The sequence below is a fragment of the Varroa jacobsoni genome, unplaced genomic scaffold (assembly GCF_002532875.2).
Source record: "Varroa jacobsoni isolate VJ856 unplaced genomic scaffold, vjacob_1.0 scaffold_1203, whole genome shotgun sequence".
Taxonomy (NCBI): Eukaryota; Metazoa; Arthropoda; class Arachnida; order Mesostigmata; family Varroidae; genus Varroa; species Varroa jacobsoni.
The window spans coordinates 486,114-506,417 of NW_019214105.1; the positions used below are offsets into that span (position 1 = coordinate 486,114).

Genomic DNA, 20,304 nt, shown 5'->3' on the forward strand with positions numbered 1-20,304 from the left:
AAGCTGTCGCCGTCAAGGTTATCTACTATGATTTAAGACCGTTGTGCTGATAGAAGAAAATATCATTTTTAATTAAATACGACAATTACATTGCCTGTATCAGCAAGGAACGTATAGTTAATTCATAGCCAAATAAAGCAGAATCTGAAACAGGTTCGGAAAGTTGTACGGTACATATTTATGATTTTGGCCGATCTAAATAAATATGAAACGAGCCCATTAATTGTACACACGTGTCTGTTTAGAGTACATAAGCAGGCTTCTTTAGAGTTCTCTGACTTCAAACTGGTCATTAAAAAGATTTCCAACGTGGAACGTTTCCATTGCGGCAAAGGCCTGTTTTCAGAATCTAGAAGTTCCAGCCGAGCTGGAAAAGCTGACTTGTTTCTTCGTTCTGTCCTTTTAAAGGCTTCTGTCCCAGAGCTAACAGGCCTCCTTAGCAGTCTGTACATGAATCCCTATTGCACTTTGAGCCGTCGCAAATTAAGTACCGGGTAGTTTTATTGTGATTAGTTTACTGATGGAAGTTTCTGTTATCGTTGTGTTTAGGTGAAATATTTTTCATTCAAATTCATTGTAAATGTGAACATATAAGTGTACAAAGCGTGTGTGAAAGAAGCTACATTTTCAGTGTTGTTTGTTCATTTTCGAGTGATGCGAAAAGATCTACTAAAACACCACGAAATAAATTTGGCACGTATCCACAGCTGACATAGTTAAAACATACCACCATCCGATTTTTCGAGTTTGTCTTGGAAAGATGTCTTGGAATCACTTTTGAAGGACAACCATTATTAAATAAATCTATATCTCTTAAATATAGTTATTAGTGTAAGCGAAACATAGTTACTTTCTGAGATTTTTTACATTAGTGTCACAGATGTACCCCTTCGTCGTCCGACATTGCCACTCCTGTGCTGTGAACCTTGTTATTGTGTGATCCCGAAAAGGCGCTGAGAATAGTTCCATCGTTTACATTAAGCGAAGACCTTCCAGCGTTATATAACAAAATGACCACTAGCAAAAGGAAGAATTCTTTAAATCTGCCATTACTTCCTTAATAACCTAATACTCCTATGCCAGCTCATGGCATATGTAAAACACGCTTGCGCCTATATTCGGAGCAGAAATCAACTAGCTCATTCTCAGTTGCTGCTGAAAATTTGCGTCAACTTCAGTACATCCAGCGAAAAAGCTACGGAGCTAGAAAAATCGCAGTGCAGACAATACGAAGCGAGTTATTTTATCTCCTCTACCATAACCTAGCGACTGGTTCAAAGCGAATTCCGCCTTGGAGACTTTCGTTAGAAGTAGAACTTGTCACAAGTTCCGAGATCGCCAGCCATTGCGTGAATCTACTGTGGGACGCTAGTGTTGAAGGGTCTCCTAGACTGGGTTAAACGGGGTGTACATTGCTCGACGTAGCCCTTGTCGCTTACAATTGTAACAACGGTATTCGTGGTTAGCTCATTTTTGCCGGCTGTTGTAGAAGTTTCCGTCCAGAGTAACGCCTAACGGCTTAGGTGCCGAAAGTAAAATACGAAAAAAACCGTTGTTGGGGCTCATCGTAGACAGCATATGCGCATGAATGCTGTTTGATCACAGGGATAGATGGTGATACGGAGAGTGAGACTGATGAAACGTCGATGAGTGAACCTAGTTTAAATGGCCACGAGGTTACTGCCAAACATAAACATGGTACGTGGTTTGAAAGCAAAACAGTCTATTTTCTTGGTACACTTACGCAAGAAGATTCGTCCGCCTACATCACGAAACCTGCCTGGTGAACTTATGGAAGACACAGCGTTTTAGTTTAGTGTGATTCGATTTTCCCACTGCTTTGCTATACAACTATCGGCGTTAGGTGAACTCCGCACAAAATAAACCTATGTTGAAATCATTTGCAGTTAGTATACATAACACTATTGGGTGCCTAGTTCTGTTTCGTTTACTGCCTATGTCTCTTAGGTATAACAAGTCATCTAGCAACCGCACTGGCCACAAGTCGTTCATCTATCGTATTAATCGTGTTGCTCACCCGTTCGGATCACATAGACGACCATGATTGTGATAAATAATAGAGAGATACAGCGTAAGAAAAAGACTATAATAAGCATTGGTGCCAGTCTACCCTTATTGCCATGGCCAGTGCGACCGTACGGCAAACGACGTAATGGCTTCTACAAGTTACGGTTTCGTAGTCGAGGCCATAATTGGCTATCCGATTCGCAATGAAGTAAGCCCAGTTGATGACGAACCGAAGAAGTTTAGCTAGAATTAGGTTACTCTAATTAAATCTAGAGCGAACAGAATATTATCGCACCAGGACGAGGTCGAGAAAGAGACGGTAACAGATCGAACAAATAAAAAGAAGTCTTATCCTATTTATCTAAAGCGAACTTGATACATTACAGGCTGATCTGGCTGTCAATATAGGCCCGCAATTACGCACTGACTGCCACTGCTTCCGTACGATTATAACTGGACGAACGAACCACTAGACAGCGGAGCCATCGCAGCTAATTGTTATATAAAGCCTAGTTAGGTACTGTCAAATAGCTGGGGTACACAATCTGTACTGGTCCAGTGACGAGGCTTTTGCTACCACTAGGCACTTTTCTCCCATCTCTGATGATATCGACAAACGGTGAAATGCTCGGTGAATAGCTCATTGCAAATTTGCAAGGGTTGATGTGTTTAGTGACTTTATCATCTGTCATCTATATTATTGACATATGTCCAAATTGCAGAATAATAGGAAAACATCAAGCGAAGATCTACTGTTTAATTCTCTTAAAACTTTTTTTTTTTTTCAATTTTATCAAATCTATATGAAGACAATAAAAAAAAAATGAACTTATAAACAAAATACCAAAAATAAATTTTATAAAGGTTAAGTCTCTATCCACTGGTTACTTTGGCTAAATAGGTAAAGGCCTTTATAGGCCACTGGACTATCATTTGGATTGCTTTGAATCATTGAAAGGGCTATCCATAGCAAAAGTTCTTCAGGCAATTGAATCTCGAAGTGGTTAATCTGTCAACTAATGAGCTAGATTTCGAAAAAGACCTCAAATCTAAAGATACGGTATAAGGTAATCGAGAAAATATGTCATGAGATAATAACGGCTAGCTGTTAATAGAGATTCATCGTAGTGAAACAAACTGTTTGTGCGCTAATTACTTGTGTTAATCTCAAATTAAGTGTGCGTTAATAACTTTTTGTTAGCATCTTATTGTAATTCTAAAAAAAAAAAAGTTATATATAAGAAAAGTTAATATTATCGATTCACTATGTGTACGGCTTCAGAAAAAAAAGTATTTGGTTGTGCAAAATTCAATGAACATTACAGCCCGTTATGGGACCGTGCCTTTATATACGCTATAAAAAGTGGAAGGTTCTTGTGTGTGTCTGGGTATTTATTGCGAACAACGAGAGACCGCAGGCCCAGGTCTATCTGCTAGTACAGTCGACTAGGCCTGCGTCGTTTCTAATAATGTATGTTTAGTCAAGAGGATCGTACTATTAAAGCACAATTCGTTCTAAACTTAATATCCATCTCTTTCATCTGTTTGCCGCATCAGGACGTTCCATAGCTGCGCGATTTCTAATGAAAAATGAGTATCTGATTACGCAGACCCCCGTAAGTATTCGAGAAATTGGACCCGTAACAGTGTTTTAAAGGAGATCAGACAAGTCGTTCGACTCGCCGTTACTACCGACAATCCTTAATCATCTTGTACTGAGAGAAACCAAACGACGTTTTCAGAATCACATTATATATATATATATATATATATCATTGTTGCCAATGGCACAGTTGTAATAGTACAAGCTATCAGTTTACTGATTTTGACACGGAGTCATAAGTATCACACTTTATGCAAGGGCAGAGTTCATAGATTGACGCATCATTGTCTCCTTTAATTACAGGAAGGGACGACATTATTCAATGGCAAGAACTATACCTGTAGTAGATTCTTTGTGGTAGACTGCATAGGATCGTCAACCTTTCTGTTATATCGAACCCCTTGAGATGCAACAATATATAAATGTCAATTTTTAAATGTTTTAAAAATGGCCGAAATCCAATTCTAGAAATTGATGCTACTCATTACGTTCAGTTTTCCCTATATGAATATTGTCTCCTAAGCTTAAGGTAAAGATTAAGTACTCTGTAACAGGTTTCATCATCAAGAATTTTTTGTTCTAGAGTGGATACTTAATAAGTTATTAGTATTACGTCACTTCATCGGGCACCTATCCCCTTATTCTTACACAGTACCACACCGTAGTAACAATCTTCTATATAAGAGGTGAACGATCTCTTGATGTCAATAATTGTGTCACCGAATTGCTATTTACACAAAAGAATATGGCCGGTGAGCAAATATCGTAAGTTAAACGCTCAAATTAAGTTTCGTATAATTATTCGCTGCTTATTTACAGGAGAACCTATGGTACATTGAGGATGAACTCACTGATCGCGTTGCAAGTTATTGTTATGAACACATTGATCGGGTGGCGTTCCTTCCTGAGTGATAGCATTCAGCAATATTATTGCCCTGCTAACTTAGTAGATAACGACTGTCGTGTACACCCTCCTTACGATTTCAATCCTGCATGTACGTAATGGGTTTATCGTATATATGCTTGCCCCCAGTGCCAATTTCCAAACGGCCGGGTCTCATGATGCTATAGCAGTTCGTATAATCTGTTGTGTATTTAATTTATGCAAATGTGTATTGCTGAATAGGCACCATCAAATCTGAAGGGCGCTAATTGTAGCGATATATCGCCGCCGTTAGTTGTAGTTACGTTTAATCAACGATGATCAAAGGAATAACGTCGTCGGCCTAGTCATCTCTAGAGGACAGGTCTTCATCAAAAAAACGCATGAGTACCGATTGTACATCGCATCGTGGCCCGGAACAGGAGACTATTTTGGAATCGATGTGATCACGCCTGCATTCATTAGTAGCCGTACTAGACCAGACGTTGGTTAAATGAAGTGAACAATGCTTTGTCAGAGTTCGCACAAATTCGGTCGGCTTGTTTCATATGGCGAACGTTCGGCAATCCGCTGCCCCTGGTACGAAAAAAAAATCTAGCCCCTCTTAGTGCAGGGCCGTAAATTCATTATGGCGGGGTTGGTCTTCCAAATATACGCGGAGATTAGCTATTGTCAAATGTATTTATACGGGCTGATACGCACTGAGATTATGAGCTGTCTTACTGTTTGCTGTTACCAATATCCATATGTCTTCTAAATAGTTCAAGGAAGACTTCCATGCGGCAAAGTATGGGATTCTGAATAGCGTTTTCATCAATCAAAGTCTCGCCATTTTCGGTTATCTTGAATTTTCGTACAAAAGTCAGCTGCTGTTTTCGACCTCAGCTAAGAGAAGTCTACCGCCAACGGGATCGTTTAGATGAGCTCGAACGGTTTACCGTTTTCAACGCTTGTGTTTCTAGCACCTTTAGCCTGCTGTCTGAATTCTACTATATTCTTTGTGTTTAACGAGCCTAAATTTACCAGTCTCGCTTCACGTACCCGATTTATGAGTTGAAGGTTAGATTCGGAAGGGAAGCCATGATCGAGACAAGCGGAGGGTATTTCGAGTAAGTACGGTCGCCAGAACGGACACGTTCAGCGCGGATAGTGACAAGTCGTCGACTTATCTATTTTCCTTCGGCCGCAATCTTAGAAACAGATTACAGGGAAAGCTACAAAGTCGGATAGATCATTTTGTAAACTTGAGTTCTACTAGGAGAATGTTTCCAGTCGGGTATGTCTAAGTAGAGGGTCGTATTTATTTGTATATACCATATCATATTTATGTAAGCACAGTTCGTCTAGGCACTTGTTCATAAATCAGGTAGAGAGGGCACACACAACATTAAAATACTTTAAAACGATAAGATTTCCAGCCAGATGTAGTTGAAGGTAAGCAAGAACAGAGGCAACAATCACGGTGCTGTTACATGGCAGTTGGCTCTTCCATAGGTGACTAACCAAAATTTTAATAAAATAAATAAGTTCGTAAAAAAAATAAGATAATAACCTCGGGTAAATTAATAGCACACATGGACCTAATGGGTTATTTATTTATTTATTTATTACTCAATGAATATATCTGCCATAGCTCATGTACATGTCTGTTTGGTTTTCATTTCAGTCCGGAGCATCCAGCAAGCGAGAATCCGTCGTGTAGAAAAAAAGATCGATTACGTCCGGTTCAATTGAAGTAATCAGAATACGTTGGAATCGAACGAATATATCATTGAATGCTAGCCATATTACTATAATTAACGCGATAATTATTACCGGAATATTAGACAATAATATTTCTACGGTGCGTACGTAACATGTGTGTTTATTCGTTATGTATAGAATGCATAGACCTCTATTCTGATTCGAACTGTATTCCGAGATAGCTTGACGCAATCCGTTTAGCTCGCAGACCGAAAGATCATGAATCTGAGTAAGTTTCTGATCTCGTGATGTAGGACCCTTTACAAGTGATAGCAGTTCTAGCTTAATTTGGGTTGCGACATCCACAAATAAAAATTCTTTAAGCATTCCTTACACAACAAAGGTACGAGAACGCGGCTCCAATAATCGTAACGTATGGGCTAATATATATAGCTATGAAGATAGTATGTGGATGCCAATGGTCCGTGTAGGCATTTTTTTTTCAGTTCTAGTTATTTCGAAATTCATTCAATTAGATCATAGCATGGCAAAGAAATTAATTTCGAATAAATGCACAGTAACGGCACATTAGCATGATTTTATTTACATGAATTAAATATCTTTAATTAAGAATCATTCATGTTGCGCTGAAAAGCTGAGTCGGACGACAAGTTCATGTTGTCAAAGATGTTAGTAAAACATCTAGAGTTAGGCTATGCAAAGTACCAATGCTGCGCTGAAGAAGCCTCGTTTGTTTGACTTATCTTCCCAGCATACACACACACACACACACATATATATAGCTGTATATATAGCTGTTCAGAATATGTGTACATGCATTCTAAATATGTGCACATCCACAGTCCATAATCTATGTGTACATAGATATATATCAAAGCTGCTATAGCGGTTATCTACAGCTGAAAGTATTAGGATGCTTCTGGACGTACAGGATGTGCAGAATTCTTCCATACACTATATGTAGTTGTATTGATATATTGTATTGAAATATTGACTGCGGAAAGCGTTTCAACAGATTGTACAAGCTCAGTCTGCAACCTACCGGTTACCATACCTAGAAAACAACACTACCCAATATCTAATATTCGTAAACTTAAATAAATTTGATATTTCATCTGTACACATTTTCCATGTAGAACATCCCCTATCTATGCCAAAGGTCGATCTACGCGTATCCTTCGCCTGTTGAAAATATTGTGCCGCGAATAAACAACCGTTTTAAATAGTCGATTTCCTGTCGTGTGTTCGAGGCTTTCCTGTATACATACAGATAGAGAAAATAATAGGTTCCACTTTATATGACATTATATAAACCCTGCTTATATGGCGTCAAGGTTGTATTTTTGCGAATAAGGACACACAGCAATTTTAGGCGATAACAAAGGCGAAACTTTGTTGGCTCTACGGTGGCTACTACCTCTGCTGAGCTGCTAGCAGGTGAGATGTCGAAGAACCAATTTTAGATCGTCGCAGGATCTTCGAACGGACCGGACCGTTAGGTCAAAGAAATTCGTTCGTGTAACGTCCGTCCGATAGTAATCGTGCATCATGCAAGTCTCAAAAGGAGCTAGCCGCGTTGCTAATAACAGCTTGAACAGCGGCAGCCAATAGAAGGGATCTTTTTTCGGCAGAATGTAAATAGCTTACAGTTACTCAAACGTGCGATTTAAACGCTAAATCTTCCTGTGCTGAGATACATTATCGTTGGAAGAGCTAACGTCAAGTTGCGACAGTCTACCACGTCCACCTGAGGTGTACGTACGCTTCTACCTATATCGTTTGCAGCTTAGGTATTTCTTTGTTCCGAAACTAACTAGAGTACCGCTTTCCTCGCATCAAACTCAGAGTCAAAGAGATTTTCGAAATGGGTTCCTTTTTCATCCTCAGTGGTAAATATAATTGAACTGCAGTCCTGGAACGCTTTCGGTGCGCTGTCAGATGGATGGGGTCTCCTACTGCGCTCCGATGCCTTGTGGTTTGTAATAAGGTTTTGGTTAGCAAGAAGGCACTCATAGGTAGACTGAACTCTCGGAACTACGCAATCGCGCGCGACATCACATACGTAAATAGAAAACCAGGAAATAAAGGGTAGTATTCGCGCATTGCAAGGACCCTTTCAACGGTGGGGTGGGGCGGGGTTCCTAGGGACATTTATGGACCCAGTTAACCGTCAAGCAAACAATGGGCGTATAAATAGTTGTGATCACACTATTTTTGTGCTACTGCGCTTAGCGCAGATGATATGCAAACGTGCGTCGCTCGTCTCCTATCACGATATGATGAAAAGTAACCACCAGTCATGTTGTGTTCGCATGTCACCAAACGTGACGGGCGAATCGAACGAGATTATCTATAAAAATTCTAACATGTGCTTCGGCTGTTTTTTTTTTTTGATGAAACCTTTGTGGCCAAGATATACCTATATAGAGCAGCTCTGCTGTATGGCTTTTCGAGTGCAATTTACTTTACTCGTATGCGTACTGCAATAACAATTTATGTTGGCAAACTTCGAAATTTCAATTAGATCATAGGGGATGTGTCTCGAGCTACGAATGATTCTAGATAACTTAGAGTGTTCGGATGTTGCTGGACTCGGACATGTCCGCGGAGATCGCTTCAATAGAAGAGAAGGTTGAATGTTGACGTAGGAAACATCTGCCAGATGACATATGGTTCTTGATCAGATGGTCCTCAGCAAGCTAACCGTTGTTTTATCATTACGAAAGCTAGTAGTTACGTGTTTTAATCATCCATTCGACTTCAGCAGGGTAGAGCCCTCAATATGGTGAAAGGATCTCGCAGGAATATCAGGACTTCTTGGCCATTTACGTTCAGCGCGGATAGCTAATAAGAGAAAGTGTCGAAACACAATAGTAGACTCGATTGTTTCGTTTCTATAATAATCATTGTTTGATCGCTCTCCAAAAGCCGTAACAAATCGAGATGTTTCAGCGTGCGTCGTCTGGTGATCGGTTGGTATCATGCTCTAAAATAAGCGTTGGGCCAGTCTCAACTAGAGGAAACGTAAGCTTTCTATTACTTTAAACTGGGCGCCTTTTCTCTACACCTATATCATATTGTTTAGGTAGCTGGTCAGCACGTTATTATGCTTTTGGTCATTGATCCTATAGACGCGCCGTCCTTATTTTTGGAATTATTTGTGTCATTGATTGAAAACTGTTTTCCTATAACAAGATTAAAGTGGAAAAATAAGTTAACGACATCGATGTGGGGCCATGTCATAAACGTAACCGCTTACGGAATCATAGCTAATGCATCCGTCGTCGCTTGTTAATACGTCTATTAATGGGCAACCATACGACGAGCATTCGCAAGCCGTTCTATAACGCCTGTTCTATGCTTCAGGGGTCGTACGAAGTTTACTATCAATTTTGCCCAGGCCATTTGTCTCCCCCATCGGCGACTCGCTACGCATTTTAGCTTGACGATTTGGCCAAGAAGTTAATAGCGTTCTGTGATCCTCGGGTGTCGCTAATGAAATGTGCACAATATCAAGGACGCGCTAGTGTCCTACTAAGAAAACAACGACTATTTCTACTATTTTCTATAGTTAAAACAAACTAAATTCTTTCTTAAGCAAAAGACGCTTGATGTATTCAAGTGTTTCTTCAACACACGTAGCAATATCTATATGGTTTGACACGAACATTAAGATAATGATCTTATTATCGGGCGAAATGTTGGCAAGTCTACATGCGACCTAACGCAACGAGGTTATCGTTTCAATCTCTATATATAATTTGTCAATATTTATTACAGTATTTCAATGTAAATAAGTAAAGAACGTATAGGTAGTAAGGTTATTATCAATCGAACGTTACTTTACAATCCGACTTCTAAACACAGATACATACTAGTTTTTTTTTTAATCAATTGAGAAAGGCCAGTTTTGATCTGATAGATACTTGACTCGATTTCAAAAAGGGCCTTGTTATTGTCAGCCGACAATAATTAAATGCGTCATATTCTTAAGTTCCTAAACGAGCGGTAGAGGAATGAACGGCTTTACTACGAATAACGGAAACGCCCCTGTTCGTACCATCACTTAGAGCAAAGTTGCATTTGTATTATACTGCAAAAGGAACAACAGTTTCAGAAGTGAGATAACTTACAAACACTCTATACACGTTGGCTATAAAGGACGTGCATCTCAGGAGCAATACTATTATAGCTCTTGATGCTTATTCATTTTTGCCAATACCGAGGTGAAATGTATAGAAAGCAATGAAAAGGCCAGAATGAAGGAGTGATCCAAGCAGCACAAGCGTAAAATACTTTGTTTTCACAAATGTCGTTCTACTACCGTTTATGATTTATGGGTTTGCTCACGTAAATCACTGGATGTTCATCAGTTTCTCGAACCTCTTAAAGAGAGCAAATCCAGGTGAAATAAAAATGTCGCAATTGATTCTTCGACTGTTTATTCAACCGTTCATAACTTTGTAACAATGGCCACCTGCCTTCATAGCTATCGTCTACTTGAACGGACGTGCACGCTACTATATTAAGAGATCCACTTCCTCCAATATAACAAACATTAGATATCCTTTCTACAGACCGTCAGTCTGTTAGAGCTCACATTGGAAATTATTCTCTGAATGAATTCCGTCCATACATTAGCTTCTGAGCTATACATCACTGTACAGATGCATGGATGTACATGCGGCAGTCTTCCGGTAACAACAATACGAACGCTATGTGTTGAGAAACAATTACATCGACGGGTGCATCTCTCTGCTTATGGCAAGCACACTCGTACTGGAAGGTATAGCCATATATATATATATATATATATATATATATCCTATGCATATATACGTCATGATAGACAACTAAACCTAAAGAGACAGAACTAGCTTTGATAGACGTGTTCTATATTGTACATTCTCCACGCAGGAACAGCAGAATATCGCTAACTATGAAAGTAAGTCGGTTATGATAGTATTTAAGTGAAGTTCATTTGTAACAGGTGATACAAACTAGCGTAATGAATAAATTTACAAAGAAATTCATCTCTTCAAGTATCTTACGGAACCCGGTGGCTTGGAGCGGCGGTTGGGCTTTAGGCTTAAGGAGATTAAAGTAAATAGCTATCTTCGGGTCCTACCGACGACACAAAATTTGTATGAATATAGCAAGTTGCTATTATTAAAAATAGAAAATTTAATTTTTATTCGTTATACGGTAGTTTTTACGCTAATCGATTCATTAATTAAAAAAAAAAATTTGTACCTTCAACGAAACCGTTTTCAGGATGCAAACGTTAGCTTATTAGTGTATACTAGCCCAATTCAGTTTATTTCTTATTTATATAGTTTAGAACAGTTAGATAGTTATCTTTATTTTATTTACTTATGCAAGCAAACTGTTGTAAATCTAATCGTAAGGTTTGAGGACTTGATCTCTCTCTCTCTATATATATATATATATATATATATATATATTATTGAAGCAGTAGCTTCAATGTTTGAAACCCTTGAAGACCAGTCCCTAATAGTAATACACGTATACACATATATAGTAACAATGTTTTACCCAATTATAAGCAATGAATTTTCTGCCAAAGCGAACATTACGATGCAATCCTCTCCATTTTGTTTATAAAAATGATCTCCGTTTTCACGTCTCCCATTTTGCTGTTAATTATGTTAACTTGTTGTTGGTCAGAATTGAACTGCGCGCTAAGGAACAAATCTCGCAAAAAGCTCTTGCTCATTAACACATAGGAAGTATTTGTAATTTTACCTTACAGCCACCTGCGTCTTATGTGTAAGGTACGGCATCTCTTCCTCTCGCAATAAAGAGAGACAGGCAAAGTTAAAAGGAGAGGGCGAGTTGAACCGTGATTGGACGCTAGAGTAGACTTCAAGCTTCTACTAAGGTTCAATTTTGTTTTTTCCGGTCCGATGCGCGGTAGCCTGCCGGCAACTCAGCTGCAAGCAAGTTAATCGCCGATTCGCCTTTCCCTTGTTTTGTCCCAGTTCTCTTGGCTTGAATGTCCGGTCCAAGCTGCTTTTCCCTTCCAAGCCCTTTCGACCTGTCGGTCAAAGTTGAACGACTCTAGTGGGGACGTTAATGACACTGAAGAACGGCCGCAGCGCTGAAGACGACAGACCAGGCAGCAGGACGAGCGGTTTTCGAAGACCTGTTCGTGCATATCCGACACGAAGAGCTAAAACCTAAAAGTGGCGTCAGCTACGCCTTCTGACAAATTCTTACAGTATCCCTGCTTCTATCAAGTTATTTTCTCGCATTCAACTGAAGTCAAATACGCGCGATGTAGACTTCTTGCGCGTACTTTGGAGTGAACTTAGTTAATTACCTAACGGGAGGCTTAGCAATAGTCTAAATGGCCAGCTGGACGGCAGAAGGTTGTATGAATGACCTACAATCAACGGATCTGCTTCAAGGAAAGTGCGAGGGGAAACGATGCCGTAGAGGACACAACAGCGGTAACAATGATGGGGCGTGAGCTATCGCTTTAATACGGAGCAACGACGTTAAGGCTGTATATAATAAAATGATCAGACGGAGGTAGCTGCATATGATAGGAGTGCTTAATATTATAATGAATCTTTAGAATATGAAGAGAACGAGCAGTCAAATACGTTGACGGGATAGGGTCAAAAAACCTGGAGGCAGCACACAAATATAAGACGCTGGCTCTAGCATAACCAACTCGTCACAGATAGTACCTTCTGTAACAGCATTTTACTAGCCTAGAACAGAACACAGCCCCAAACCTAGCAAAACTCATCTGCTTATTTGAGTTTTGTTGGCCTCTTTGGCTTATTTGAGACGTAAGAAAAACAACAAGCTGTCTGAATCATGTTTTGTAGTAAGCGTATCTTTAGCTTAAGAGGTTTAATTTTAATAAGAGGCTTAATAATTTACATAATTATTAAAATCACAACTGGATTTGTTCCGCTAACAGTAATTTATGACTGAGAATTATTCTGCCTAGGATTGTAGCATTTGATTTAATTCATCTGAAAACTTGTGCTATATTTCTGTAGTCTTTTTTTGGGGGTGATGTCTCAGTAATGAGCAACGTTACCGATCCGATAAGGTACAGAACATCTAAGAGCACTTTGCCGGAACATACAAGACTCCAGGCGTTGGGTATCCAGTTCGCAACTGCATACCGTCTTCGTTAAATTATAATAATAAATATACTAGAAAATAACGCTCGTTGAAGAATCGAATACGAGGTCAATCGACGTTTATCGAACCTCTATTAAAGCACCATTCCGGTAGATCTTCATTGCTGGCATTGCGTTTTCGAGGTCCGCTTTTATTAAGAATTTTTCGTCTTTATTCCTTCAACATTTCTAGCGGAAATACAGGCTAATACTACTAAGTCGTGTAATCTTTCGTTACAGCATATGTTAAAATAGCTAGGTAGGCATCTTTTGAAAGTCCTGCATCTAATTTACACTTGTAACATAAAATTTACACGCTCTCAGGCTACGAAAACAGAATGAAGGTAAAAGAGGACAACTGACCCTTGTAATAATTTAATTTAATAATGAAATATCCCAAGAACCGCTTTACACAAGTATACGTGCGATTTCTAAATAACACATACTTAACCATACTAAAAACAACTACTACATAGATTATTAGCCGATTAGGAGCAATTACTGGAATTCAGTAAGGTAGCATAATTGCTAACGTCACAGATTAAAAATCACATTTTACAGAATCCTAAGATCTTCCGGCGTTTCCTCTTCGCATCTTCACGCGCAGGCGCTGCAACGAAAACTCCTTACCGGGCACCTGGCCTGTTCGCCCCTTAATGTATTTTCGAGTTCGCCTTTCAATGCCAACTTATTATATTCTTAACTACAGCCCAAAAAGTTTCAAATGCGATAGATAGCATAATATATACAATTTGCACTTTCGGTTCCTCTCTTGGTCGGCTGCTTCGGTAAATCACTTCGCACTTTTCACGTAGACGATTGACCTCTGCCAGGCAGCCTTGTTGTCAAGGGCACGCTGTGATATTGTTTGAAGAAGTGTAGAACCCTCAAACAAGGATACGGTGGTTCCAGCTAGAAAAACACGCCGGCGGTGGTAAATGTATGGCTTAAAATTTTTTTCAAGTTAGAAGATTGCGGTTCTTAGTCGCTAACTGACAGGATGGTACTCAGCAATCTTCCGCTCAGCCCATTGAAAACTACTTTTTGTTATGCTTTATCGAAGAAACACTGTGTACACCTTAAAAGTCGATTTTTCTTTATTTAGATTGTCTTAATGCCGACCTCTCGTTACATCGTTCTCCGAGATAGAATTTTTCATTTAAAACGGAACAGTTGATCACCTAATCGTCCAGCGTCCTCGAGCTCTGGCGTTGTTTTAGGAGATCAGACGTAATTTCTTTTAATGCTATTCGAGCTATTTAACTTACTTTTAGATTGCGACTAGACTCCTTTACGGTCCTTGCGCTAATACCTTCTCTATCAATAAGTATAAAAGTTTAGGTCTACATCAACTCGGGTAGTAAATTATTAGCCAGTGCGTCAAGATATTGACAAAAAGCGCTATTTTCCAGAGGAGATTCGGCTGAATTTAAATAAATGGACCAACTAGGAGATGCGTACTGTAGTAGAGGTACACCTGAGGTCTCGTAGCATAGATTTCCGACGAGTCCATCAGCAACCCGTTATCTAAGAGCGATCGCCTAAATTTGTCCTTGAACATCTTTAGTAGCCTATGTATGACTATACAAAGAATCCTTGTTTACTCAAGATTTTTTGTAAAAAAATATATGACCCCCCTACATATCGACGAAAATCACTTGTTTGGGCCCCTAGCGCTTATGTGGAAACTTTGTCGCCCGAGCTGGCCCGGCATCGACGCATCACTGCTTTAGGATATATATTTATAAGGGCTTTTTACCCCAGGCTTTGTAATGTCGAGCTACATATGATAAATGTAGTATCACTTGTGTGCTTTGCGGAACGGGTCGGTACCGCAACAGCAGAAAATAACAGATATCTACTGGCTAATTAATCCTCGTAGAAGAAGGTCGATGTTTTCTTCATGTGATCGAAAAACCCTTCAAATGGCGAGGGCATACTTCCTGATGGGCTATCTGTGAAAAAACAAAGAGGGGCAATTACCGAAGTTGTAAACGCACTGGACCTCGGGTGTCGATGACAGTGCTATGGGATGACTCCATCTTTCTGCTTTCGAAAATGTTTCTTGGGCAGGAATTTAGCGTAAAGTCGTCGAACCTTTTCATTTGTTGTCTATAAAGGAGGCGAGCTTTACTACATCTTCTGCATAGGATAGCCCGCAGTCGGCGGTTTCTGACCCTCTGACTTAAAATTGAGCTGTGGTAGCATTGAACAGAATCGATACACAGTAATATCCCCCCTGTCCGTGTGTCGAGGGTACATTATGACAATTGGATGGGGCAAATTAAAAATGAGCATCACTCGACTGTATGGGTGAATTTGCGCTATACGTATTTTTTCACAAGGGATCCCTTTTTATCATCCCTTTTATCGTCCTGTGTAAAGTAACAAGTTAGCAAATACTAGTGCTTATGCCGTCATGGCCATAATTAATCACATGCTAAAAACTTGCTTACAACCACCTTCAGGCCTACGATATTAAAATCAACATCTGTCAATAAACTTAAAAAAAGTTAAAATCTTTGCGGGTAGCTTTTCATTTAGTTTGCATGACCTGTGTGTGTGCACTATTTGCCATTTGCCCACTTTGAATCGCAGTTTTCGTGAAGTTCGCTGGAATGTCTTGCGCTTGGTTACAGTTTCTTGTTGACCGACAGCCTATTGCCTATTTCAGGGTATTCTCCTCTCTACCCGAAGATCCATCGAAAACACGCTGTTGGCCAATGTCTACGGTACGTGTTAAACTGCCAAGAGATGCGGAGCCGTCAAGACCAGCTGCGTTGCCTTCCGATGCTAATAACTGCTTTTTTGAATCCTACGCTAATCGTGCCTCTTCTATCGTTGAGTTTATGCCGGTAGTTCGTTTGTGTTAGGGTACAGATAGGCACTTCGAAATCATAACAGGAATACATAAATACGCATAAACTATCTAGATATGTGGTCATCGACTTAATTATTTAATTGTTTTGCACTGAAGCACGTACCTCTGGTTTTTGATGATCAATAAGCAGCTACGTGTGCTTGTGATTTACGCTAGATTAGCGTACATCTTATAGGGAAGCAAATTTTCAATAGAACCCCTAACAACACTTCAACTATCAGTTGTATTTACTATACTCTGCTGAACGCCCAATTTATGCGACATAATTACTACAAATGTTTCGCTATCATTGTCATGATCGAATAACTATTAAAAAAAAGATGATTTACTGTCGAAAAATTAATAGATCAGTGTTTTTTTTTTAATTATCAATACACAGTATTATCAAACAGCGTAGAACATGAACGTGCGATTCGGGGATAACGCACTTTCTCAATAGGAAACGACCAGCCTCCCTTCCCACAGACATTTAACTCATTGGGCATAGTCAAATTTGTAGATATAAGAACGTTCTTGTTTCCGTAAATAAAGCATCATATTTGAGAGATGACTGCTCCGCGCGTTCACGAGAGTTTAGGTACTGTATCTTTCAATAGAATGGCAAAAACACTAGTAGATGCGCATGGCGGTAAAACCACCTGTTCCCTCAACAATACAGGTATGAATCGGAATATTTGGTTATGAGCCTCACTCGACATTCTTAACAGGATTTTGGTTACAGGCTGATCAGTTAAGTTCAGCATACGGTTGTTACGTTAGAAACAGTCATTTGTCACGATGGTATACGTTTGCCAAATTGCTAATCTTCGTTGTGGGTCGTTCATGGTTACGTAAGTTAAACATTATGGCACATTTCTTTCCTCGTCATTCTAACTTTTCCACCACATACGTAACTTCGTGATACCTGTTTGTCGTCCAGTTTCATACTTAACCAAGTTAGGTAGATACTATTATCAGCCTAAACACAGGTATTATTCAAACTCGAGTCTAGTTTGTAACTAGTGCGTGTTTCCAGTAAACGTTCCCTTGAAAGATGCGAGGCCAACTTCCCATTACCGATAGTATTTTCTTCAAACTGAAGTAAGTGGCTGTTTTTGTTTTAAATGATCTAAATAAATGATCAGATTATCAGTATGATCCTATGGCTTTATTCTAATAACATGACGATATTGATCAACCTATTTGATACAAATAGCCTTTGGTCTAGGTAGAATGAATACTTGAGAAAGAATAATATTTCTCAATCAAGCTAATCTACCCTATTAATTGGAGCATCCCGGCAATCTCATTGCACCGTGGTAAAGATAGCCGCAGTTGAAGACATCATCCGTAATCGAGGTCGCGCTCAGTATTGATTGTCGCCCTCGTATGAACTCAGCAATCCCACTGTCCGAAAATTAAGCTCGAGGTCACACTCCTACAAACCGGAATTTTTAACTACGTAAATTAATTACTACAGACATTTTCAATTTTGCAAAATACATGATGTGGCGCGGCCATCAACAGTTTTGAAGCTACTACGATGCAAGCATACGGAATCGCCCTTTACCCACGATTTCAAAGGCAGCTAGGATATCCGAGAACCGTTCTAAATCAAGAATCTGCATATTTCACAGCATTCAACATAAACGATACGGTTTCTATTGCTTATGAGCTGCCGACACTTACTTTCAGTGTTGCAGACCTTGTGAAATTTTTGTGAACTAACAGTAACTGGACGACGTTAAAGATCACTAATTTTTTCTAAGCTTTTAAGGTCTCGATCATTACTACATATAAGCTACGTCAAAAACTAACGAGTGTTTGCGAAGCTGTGTTGGGTCTATAGAGGAAACGAAAGTCCATTTTAAAGAACATCTACTTTTTTAAGAAACTTCCCCGATTAGGCCTGGCTAATCATTTTTAACCAACTTCATATTGACGAAGCAGCGCAGGCCAGCAGCTTCGGGTAGCTAAGTTAGAAGTGGGAGATGATGAACGAAATGGCTGTTCATATGTAAAAGGTATATCGTGAAGTACATTAATTATTTCACCTAGTGCCTAAATTGCCCTTACTATACCCCTACACATCCCATCGGATCATTTCTCACAAGCAGTAATCCTCTGCTATTGAGTCGCGACTTCACGTAAGTGATGCTTGACATTTGTGAAAGAAGTCAAGAATCCAGGGCTATCAAACGCATGTTATGCTAGCCGAAAAGATGGAATCACTTTGAAAGGTACTATCATTATTATTATTATCATCTTTTCCTAGTTTGTTTTTCTCTGTTGAAATTATTTATTGAATAAATTGATTGAATTAATTAAAATAACTATGCAGAGGGTTCTACTTCTGTATCACACTGTTAGGTGCGTGGAACTAGGTCCTATGGTGATAATTATTATGATAACTAGTCATACAATTAAAATATCATTGCACAAAAAACTCACCCTCTAAACAAACACAAAGCGACATGTGCCTTAGAGTTTACGAACGTTTCCCGAAACACTTGAAGTTGCGCAGTAAGCTTAACTATCACGACGTGTGACGCTCAAGATGCTTTGCTTATGGTATGCGTATACTGTACTTCATGCAACGACCCAGTATCTTCCCGCGTCGAACACTAGAGTCCTACAAAGCATGCTGTTTATGCTCCTGGTTTTGTCAGTTTTTTCGATGACCTATATACGCCCCGAATAGCGGAGAAAGTCAAGGAGTATGCAGAGGACACGCCCTTGTGATTTTCCTAGTTCACCGAAGTGAAGCTTCGCAGCCTTGGTAGACATTCGGTAATGCATTAAGCCTTAGTTGCACGGCATGAATTACCTTGGTCTCAATCGTGACGAGACAGAAAGCGTACTCATCAAGCGTGATCCTCCATTTGTACAGGATCTAACCATCAAAGAAAGCTCTTCGTTACTGATGCAGTATTATCTAAGTTCAGCATGCGGGACTGTACTATCGGCTGCCTCATCGTTTCAAGCTATAGCTTTACAGCCAAGCAGCGCCTTGATCGGAGTTTTGCTTTTCAAAGCTGCGCAATTTAATCAATTTGGTGAGTACAATTGCGTAACACAGCGTCTATACATAAGCCACGCAGTTTATTATGATTAACTTCACTTCATAACCGTTATTGTATTTAAACGCTAATGAACTTCACAGATCGCCAGCGACATCGCCTGATTACTTCTGACCAACTACTTCATGTAAGGAAAGCATAGGGCGCTTTCGAATTATGGTTTTAAGCTATGAACCACCTAAGGTTCACAAAACCACCGAGCATTCAAAAACACGTCCATTGACTTTAAGCATTCGAAGCTGACTGGTCCACTGTGACCATTGAGTCAGGCAATATGTGTGAAACGCTTCAGCAAAAACAACTCCCTATAGTCGTTCCGTCCGCTTTCAGGGAAATGGGCCTAAAGTCTGCAGATGGTCATATGTGGACATCTAACGCATATGCATATAGAGATGACTCAGATAGTTTAAACATTTAGTACACTTTAATGTTTTCGATTTCGACCAACATACTCCTTAGTATCCTACCAAGAAACACAGAGAAATTCTTATTCACAGTAACTCAATACCGATATATGGACTGCAGTAGTACAATTTCCTCCGCAATCAGTAATTTTAAGGAAACTAGCCCTGAAGGCATGAAACAGTCATTATATGTAGAGCAAAGTTTGCCTTGGGAAAGAATCGTAGGGTTGTCTACCTTTGAGATTTGATACTACTTTGGGTCGGTCAAGTATGCATGATTATCATTAATGTCCGCAGTTGATAAATAACAAGATGGCTATGAAAGCAAGTCAATAAATACCACACCTTACCGCAAATAAAAATTGACCTACATAATAAAAATCATATATCTTCATTCTTTAAAATTATACTCATCAATTCAATATTATTTGCAGTGAAGCGTTCGCCCTAGGTCTGAAAAACATAAATATAAACGAGCATTTAAGAAGTCAAGGATATTTTACATTGATCTCTCAGCGACCTTTTGATTAAATCAACTCATATAAACATTCAAGTAGATGTTTCTTGGAAGCAATGGAA

General features: G+C 39.4%; 1 protein-coding gene and 1 long non-coding RNA gene across 5 annotated transcripts in view; both read left to right on the forward strand.

The window, feature by feature from the left end:
* LOC111267627 (retinol dehydrogenase 14) overlaps positions 1-6,364 on the forward strand; it is a 71,329-nt gene extending 64,965 nt beyond the window's left edge. For all 4 annotated transcript variants that reach the window (XM_022845954.2, XM_022845956.2, XM_086971378.1 and 1 more), the window contains exon 9: positions 6,181-6,364. In XM_022845954.2, coding sequence (XP_022701689.1) covers positions 6,181-6,248 — 68 coding nt within the window. In that variant the 3' untranslated portion in view covers positions 6,249-6,364. The remainder of the gene's footprint in view (positions 1-6,180) is intronic.
* Positions 6,365-8,638: 2,274 nt separating this feature from the next.
* On the forward strand, positions 8,639-16,812 carry LOC111267623 (uncharacterized). Its single transcript, XR_002684744.2, has 2 exons — positions 8,639-9,190; positions 16,056-16,812. It is a non-coding gene; the product is annotated as an uncharacterized LOC111267623 (long non-coding RNA).
* The last annotated feature ends 3,492 nt before the right edge of the window (positions 16,813-20,304 follow it).